At 38.0% G+C, this 8276-nt stretch overlaps 1 protein-coding gene across 1 annotated transcript in view; it reads right to left on the bottom strand.

The window, feature by feature from the left end:
- Window positions 1-103: 103 nt before the first annotated feature.
- LOC118321609 (collagen alpha-1(XXIV) chain) overlaps window positions 104-8276 on the bottom strand; it is an 87389-nt gene continuing 79216 nt past the window's right edge. The window contains exons 50-60 of the mRNA XM_035653003.1: window positions 6883-6936; window positions 6684-6746; window positions 6350-6403; window positions 6066-6101; window positions 5005-5040; window positions 4576-4602; window positions 3569-3634; window positions 3181-3349; window positions 2921-3030; window positions 2003-2233; window positions 104-1544 (exon numbers count right to left, since the gene is read on the bottom strand). Of these exons, the coding sequence (XP_035508896.1) occupies window positions 1398-1544; window positions 2003-2233; window positions 2921-3030; window positions 3181-3349; window positions 3569-3634; window positions 4576-4602; window positions 5005-5040; window positions 6066-6101; window positions 6350-6403; window positions 6684-6746; window positions 6883-6936 (993 nt within the window). The 3' untranslated portion in view covers window positions 104-1397. The remainder of the gene's footprint in view (window positions 1545-2002; window positions 2234-2920; window positions 3031-3180; window positions 3350-3568; window positions 3635-4575; window positions 4603-5004; window positions 5041-6065; window positions 6102-6349; window positions 6404-6683; window positions 6747-6882; window positions 6937-8276) is intronic.

Below are 8276 nucleotides of genomic sequence, written 5' to 3'. Positions count from 1 at the left end.
GTATTTTTGTGCATTTATTCTAGTATAATTCTATTGACATTCAAGAGTAATTTGATCCCATCATACAGTATGACGTCAACCATTTCAAAAAAGTACAGAACCATTTGTGGATAAAATGTTCCATTTATTTGTTTGTCAACTTATTTATTATTTACACATTTGCATCCAACCCTTTCCTCCGCAGACTTTATATAATTACATTTTGTTCAAGGTAATATAACTTAAGAATATGATGACTGTGTTTGCTGTGTATTCTGACTCTGGCCTTCTGTAGCTGCCAGTCCACTTAACCACCACTGAATGAACAGTATGATAAACATACAGTCACACAAACACACCTTTTAAACATAAATACTTCTTTAGACTGAGTTGTGGTTGACCAAATAGTTCTCTGAGAGTATAACTTACTGTGGTACAGTAATGTGAACAAAAAAACAAAAAGGATATAAATAAACATACAGTATGCTGTCAATATATACACAGGAAATGTAAAAACTCACTGATGACTCATTCTCTGTTGCAGCACCAATGATAGGTTTCCCCTGAAGAACCTACCACATTGAAGGAAAAGCTACAAAAATATGTAGTGTATCAAAAAAATGGTTCATAAATTAGAAATGACCAAATCAACATAAGTACTTATACAACATAACAAATCTTGATGTAACCGGTACATACAACACAAAGGCAAAAAAAAAAAAAAAAAGGCTAACTTGACATTATCAACTATTCTAGAAAGCAAATGAGCAGTTAGAGGTAGAGCACCATCTGTCAAGATGTACAGGTCCGACTGGGCAGGACCGAAGACAAAAATATCATGAAAACAATGTAAAATATAGCCTTTGATCAGAAAATGAAATATTTAAAGCAGTCACACATTATCCACATGCTATTGCACTCATTAAAAACTTTTAGTTAGACAGTGCTCCTATGTAGAGGCCTGGCTCCTTCGGGTAAGGCCTCGGCTTAGGATGGTCTGGGTGTGTTTGGGAGTGAGGGGTCAGAGGGAGCTGTGATTTTGGGGGTTTGGATAGGCTGCTTTTAGTGAGGCCCTACCCTGTGATCAGGGAGTAATATCTGTCCATGTACAGCCAACCTAAGCACTGTTTGACTAACAATTATTGACAAAACATATTTTACACAATTATCGATAAATATTGGTATACATTGTTCTCCTTTGGCTCTCTTGGACTGGATGTTCCACAGAGATTGAGATCTTCCATGTAGATCTGCCTTCGATTAGACTTTGGGCATTTGTTGCTCTGACAGGTCCCATTAACGGTCTCCAAGGGACACAACAAACTCTGAAGGATACTCTTTGGTAGGCAGCCATTTTTTGAAACAACTTTGAATTTTAGTAGTTCATGAAAATAGGTCACATAACGGTGATGTTGGTGTCAGAGGAAGCAGACTGGAGCGACTTCTATATGCTGCTGACTATTGGGCTGTGCTGTGGGAAATTCCTGTATGTCTACAATAGGTAGCTGACGACTGTCCTGAGTATGGAAGAAGAAATGTGATTGGTGCCAGCTGCCATCTCGGATCTGAAAAAGGACGGGTGGAAGAGAAAAAAAGAAAAGAAAGAAACATAATTTAGGTGATTCATATTAAAATACATATGATAGAATAAGCTTGTAAATGTATTTCAGATCCAAGCCTAATATATAAACTATCTTTTCAAATATAAAAATAATGTTTGCATGAGTTTCTTAAGCATGAAAAGAGCTGTATGGTGGAGCTTTCTGCAAATCAGCTCTATCAAAGTGTGTTCATTCTATGATATATCCGTAATCTCCAGGTAGAAAATAAACCAAATATCCTTCACTTATATTTTATACATTTATAGGCATGACTGCATCAAACAGTCGACAAGACAGGTCAAAATCTCCAATGGTAAAAGATTAATGTTCTAAAAACACATCAAGTTGTCAAGTCTGTTGAGTCATACTTCATGTAGACCCGAAGGGAAATGATTTTGCTGAATCAGTTCTTTGTCCATCACCTTGCACTCGTCTTGTAGCACATGTGGTTCAAGTAGTGTGTCTTTCTCAAACATCTGTTTGTTCCAGCCACGAAACCGAAGTGTGGTGTTCTCTAGCGGTATGGATCCAGTGGAGCTGTCTGTGGTGCCGTAGGGAGGATCATTTAGGCAGTGGAGTGTGATGCTGTGGCTGGCCTCAGTACTCAGTAAATGGAGAAACTTCATTTGGACTTTCCCAACACCAAACACCATCTGTTGTGGAGAGCCAACATAACCAAAATAGGATAAATACTTTCATTCCAAACATTTGAAAAACTGTGATACAACCTCCTACAATGTCTCCTGCCATTTAAAGGATTATTGCAGTTATTAGTTTTCTAATTTAAAAGAATTTGGGTGCAGTTAAAGTTCTATGTTAGTGCTTTATTGCTGTACAATCTGTTAGACAATGTAGAAAGGTTAAAAAAAATCAACAGACATGGAGAGGGAAGTGATACACATACTGTTCCCAGCATTTAATCATGGCACAATAGCCGCTATTTCTCTTCATTTAGGCTTCAGTAAAATAAGGGTTCAATCAACCCTTTATTTTAACAGGGTTTCTGCAGGTTTCAACAGGTTAAATTTAAGGTTTTTAGGACCATTATGAATGCAATTTAAGACATATTTCAAATCCATACTGTCAAAAAGAATATGAAGGACATGGAGGAGAATTGGTATTGGTTCTGTCAGTTAAGTTTTGTATTTGCTTTGTAGCACGATCAATACAAATGTTTTCAAAAACACATTTATAAGTGAGACTGAAAAAAATTTCAGAACACAAAACCAATTTAAGGCATAAAATGCAGCTTATTGGGTATTAGACTATTTTAAGACCCTGTGGAAACCCTGTTTAACCAGCACCTTGATATGTTGATACGTTCACCACTTCAGTGTTACCTTATTAGAGGCCACTGGATGTAAACAGGTCTGCCCTCCTGCAGTAAAATTGCAGAAGACCTTGAAGGCATCAGAAGTGCATCCCAAGTTTGGATCAATCCAGAACCAACCTGAAAGTCAAAGGACAGTGAGAAAGTGAGACAGGGAGGGAGAATTATGTAAAAGGTATATGCAACCATCTACATATTTTGTTGTGTAACCTCATATTTTGAAAATCCTGCCATCCCATCCTTTCAGTATCAGGAAGATAAGATTCTCACCATCTTTTAGCTTGTGCTGACAGTCAAGCAGATCTTTACAGATACGAGCTGGGTTCTCCCGAGTGCCCAGAGGTGTTTTGATGCTCTCAATCACACTGCTTAGGTAACGTAGAGTCTTAAGTATCTCCGTGTTCTGGTCTGGCAGGCTTACCTCTGTGTTCTGGAAACTCTGGATAAGAATGGAAATGACAACACTGTCAAACTCCAAAATTACATATTACAGTTAATTACAGTCTTCATTACAGTTACAATACTAACGATGAGTGCAAAACAGAATTTGTAAAGGATTTTGCATTCGAATTTTAAACTAATCTGTTAACATATCTGCCATCCATCCAACAATCCAGCCATTCACCCCGTCCATTGAGTGAGCACATGAGTGCCTTACCTCTGTCCTGAGGGCAGCGTTAGAGTCAGATACATCGTAGACTGCTGAGTAATCATATATCTGCCTCTGTGGATTCAAAATCAACACATTCAGCTGAATGAAAACATAACAGATTCAGTGCCCTGTTCATTATTAAGCTGAAAGATTTTAATCCGTAGGCTTGTTCATTGGTTATAGAAAACACGGCAGTTTCAATACACAACCTGTTTATAGAGAAAACTTTAATAGGATAAGAATACACTTTAATACCAGAGAAAAGCAGTAAAATAAATCTTGCGTCAACAAACTCACATTCCTGACTTCGGTAGGGGGGAAGAATAACACATTCCACTCAGCATAAACACTACAGTTATCACATAATGTGTGTAAACAGGCATCTGATATTGCTGTTTTTCTGGGTTCTTAAAATTGTTCAAACAGGAAAAGGTCAGTCAGATATCAGAAAGCTACACTTTATCCAGAAGTTACAAAAGACAAGAGATGCGAGGAGGTTTTCTAGCACAGTGCCAGAGAAGAATAATCACTGATCTCCACTGACAATGCTACTGAACAAAATTACAAGAGTTCTTTTGGACGTCTTGTCACTGAAATTGATGATTTGTTGGCCCATCTATGTTTGTGCAAATAAGATAAAAATGCTTGCCCTGGCTCTATCAAATCTTGGATTTGCTCTGCAGACAGACACGTAGCTACTATCACTTTGCTCTATTTCTCTAAAAAAAAGACTGTTGAAGCTTGGACAGTTACACAGTTTGGGTTTCAGAAACAAAGAGATGTAACAGGTTTTCTTTCCAGTCAGACTGAGATTAAGACATACATCAGGATGAGGATATAAGGTTTAGCCAAATGTAAAATATATGTTTTTTAAATCAGTTACCCAAGAGCTGGTCAGTTTTTCCGTCTAACTTTATGGTCCAAACCTTACGTATTTTACATGAAACTCAAAACAGGACTCCTGCCTGGCTGATCCTGTCAACCTGTCTACATGAGTGACACGAAGCACTTACTGTTGGACCTGGAGCACCAGGAGGTCCCTGAGTTGGGAAGAAAGAAGAGGACAGAATGAGTGACACAGCGAAAAATGATCCCATTGTGGTTGCAGTCGGTTCCCTTTCTGGTAAACCATGACTGCATCAGATACATTATAGGGAGATGTTTGAGTGTGCAACCAGAGAACTGCCTAGTCTGGACTGACCAAATACATTTGGAATAAAGTAGTTTCTAGTATTTTCATAATGTATGTATATATAAGAAATCATTTGAAATCTGAGATTGTCCATATGTTTTTATAGTTTTTATACTATAGTCTGGTCCAAAATGTTAAAGTCTGCCTGGACTGGCTGAATTGAAAGTGAGCTCATCCATAATGCTTCATAATTAGAAATATCACAAAACATTATTGTTACATTTATAGACTATGTGAAGTTAACACTTACTCTGGGTCCTGGACTTCCCAGTGGTCCTTGAGGCCCCTGAAAGAGTGAGAGAATTAGTGTTGAAAATGCTAAAATGCTGCATATATTACGTATTCTTTTTGTGCTGTTTGCTCTGGCGACCTCAAGCCTTTACTGTAGCAGCCAATGTGAACACCACGGTACCAGCTGACAGCTTTAAAAAATAATGTGCATTGGATAATTAAAGTACAAGATCACATTGAGCAGAATAACACTCAAAGAACAACTGCAGAATCACGATTATTCCTTCACCTTTCTCTGTGATACTGTGAGGAACAGCAGTAGGAATCTGATCATGCTGTAGATAACCACCGTGGTTACATACTGCCCCCTCTGGCTCACTGTTCTACAGCAGCTACCTGGGGCAGCTGGACTTTATTAAGTCTACTGGTGGGGTTTTAGGTAGTTCATATATGTGAGAGTATGCACATATCAATGCTTGAGAAAAGGATAAAATGAAGAGGGCATTGTGCACAGTCTGTGTGTGTGTGTGTGTGGTCGTGGAAATTGGAGAGGCATTTAAGCTGATCTGAAACTACAGTTTGCTTTACGGACTGGGAGCATGGATATAAAAGTGAATATGTGGATTTCACTGTGGTTTGCCATGCTAACATTTTGACAAGGCATTTCCTTAACAGTGTTTACATAAGAGGGTCTGAGAGTACTGTAAGGCCCCACAGCGAGCTCCAGGAGACACCGAGAACAGCAACTTTCACTATGACTCAGCCACAGCAATATGCTGTCTTTTAAACAAAACTACCACTGAACCCCCGGCTAGCTTTCATGCATCTTTAAACACAGCCTTCGTCATATGCAGTAGGTCTGTTTGTATACCCACAATCTGCTTTGAGGTGGCGCCATGATAGCTAGCCCAGCAATGCTTTCTCAGTAAGGAAATTTCAAGTCTGACACTTCAGTGAAGTATAATCATGATATAATCACATGGTATATCAGCATGTAATCATATGTAATATAAAACATTATCATATAATCAGTCTGACAGACTTTTCAGTGTTTGAGAAGTGGTTTGAATCAGATCTTACCATTTCGCCACTGATTCCCTTTGGACCCCTCGGCCCCTGTGGAAAAGAAAAGTAACAACATGACACTACATACAGCATTGCATTCCATTCTGTATTCTACATAAACCTCAATTAGCACTTTACCAGTTTATTAAAAGTTTTAAAAGGTTTTACTAAAGGTAAAAGAATGTTTCTCATTACTTCCATTGTGTCAACATCTTTCTCAGTTCTACAGAATTTGCTGATCATTATCTTGTGATGCTTTGCCATTACATAATTCTTGTTACACACAAACAGAAACCTACGGGTTTTCCCATTGGGCCCATCATTCCTTCAGGGCCTACAGGTCCAGTGAATCCCTGAAACAAACAGCAGAGTTGAGGATGTATAAACAGGTCAGTTTAAATGTATATGTTAAGAAGGTGGTTACTACTTATCTAACAAGACTGTAATTACAACAAAAAGTTTATGTACTCTCTATTCTGTTTATATATTCATATGGGCTTACACTCCTGGCTAAAAAAGACCTACACACACATTCTAAATCTATTTGTTTTTATATTATTTCACTACATTTTCAGTAGTACACTTGAAAGTAAACTTGTGGCGTGCCTACTGTTCCCATTTTATTCAACTTACCATTGTACCCATTGGGCCTTTAGGACCGGGGAAACCTCTCCATCCTAGATCACCATTCGGCCCCTGTTCAAAGGAAAAAACGGTCTTGTCAATCCATCTGTGTCAATCACAGTGACAATATACTCTAACATATCTCATTTCTTCTTATGATGTGTTTTCTTTTAAACTCTAACTGTTGGTTAGATATTCAGTCTCTTACCATTGGCCCTGGAAAGCCCTGTAGACCAACCATTCCCAGATCTCCAGATTCCCCCTAAAAGACAATCACATTATAGCAACAGATGAGCCTTGGCCTTTTCCACACTGTCATTGTGACATTTTGTATGCATTTGACAAACACATCATATAATATGTAAGGATACATAGAGTTTTATTGTGTACTTTTGTGTGATTTTTTTATCCAACTTTATACCCACAGCTCCAGACACAGTAGGGACACAATAAGATGGCCTTTTAAAACGTCCTCGTCCATTTCAATAGAACTGGGGCACACACAAAGCTTTATGTCTGGATTTACAGTAGCCCCAACCCACATTCACACACTGGCCTAGAAACACACGCTGTGAGGTTAGGTGTCTGTACTCTATTCTGTGTCTGAGCACTGTCTGTCATCCAGGGTGGCAGACACTACGTTTGTACAGCCAGTCATCCACATCCTCTAGACAGCTCTACTTTCAGGCCAGCGACTTTGACCAAGAAACTCTATTCACTGAAAAGTGTAAAGGGATCTGACCCAAGGGTCTAAGTCTGCTCTCTGCCTCACAAGCATCAGTGGAGAAATCTAGAGGAGGGAGGGAAGAGCAAGGGATTGAATGTTGTTTCTTTTTTTCTCCTTCTTTAAGGAGTTACATAAGTGAAGTGGAGCACCTCTTTTTCAGGTCTCTGGAGTGTGAGGGTCTTACATAACTTGGCCTTACCAGGTGGAATGTTTCCATTTCTGGTCTCGCCCAGATAATTTGTTACTCCACTCGGGGTGGAAAAGTGTCAGACACACATTTTAAACCACACCACAGACTGGCTATCTAAACCCCAAAAGCTATATTTAGAGAGGTATTAAATAATGTATATAAGCTTATAAAACCCTCTTTCAACAAGAACATTCCTAGGGATGGTATCAATTTAAAAAGATCCATGCAGCGGCCTACAATGTTATGACTTTAACAATTTGAAAAGATCTTTTATGTGTGAAAGACACCTTTTGCAAATCTGAGGCCCAAACAGTTACAACTAAACATCCGGAATAGAAAAGGAGAACAGAGTAGAACATAAAATATTTACATGAATATGATTTGTATGGAAGCGTATTGCATTCGCTTGAAAATTAATTTTTTGGTTTGTTTTTGAATAATTATTTCTTTTTTTCTGAGTATTTTTTTTGTCTGTTTTTCTAAATAATTATTTCTTGTTTTCTGAGTAATTTATTTTTAATGTTAATTTTTCTGAGTAATTTTTTTCTGATTTTCGGAATATTTTTTTTTTGTTGAGTTTTTGGAATATTTTTTTTTCTGAGTTTAGAGACCATATGAAACATTAGATGCATTCATTCCTTTATTGATAGCTCAATTTAATGGAAACAAACATGACCGGCTTGTT

This window comes from Morone saxatilis, unplaced genomic scaffold (genome assembly GCF_004916995.1).
Source record: "Morone saxatilis isolate NCDOM2014 unplaced genomic scaffold, NCSU_SB_2.0 Contig12, whole genome shotgun sequence".
Taxonomy (NCBI): domain Eukaryota; kingdom Metazoa; phylum Chordata; class Actinopteri; family Moronidae; genus Morone; species Morone saxatilis.
This window is presented reverse-complemented; position numbering and strand designations above follow the sequence as displayed.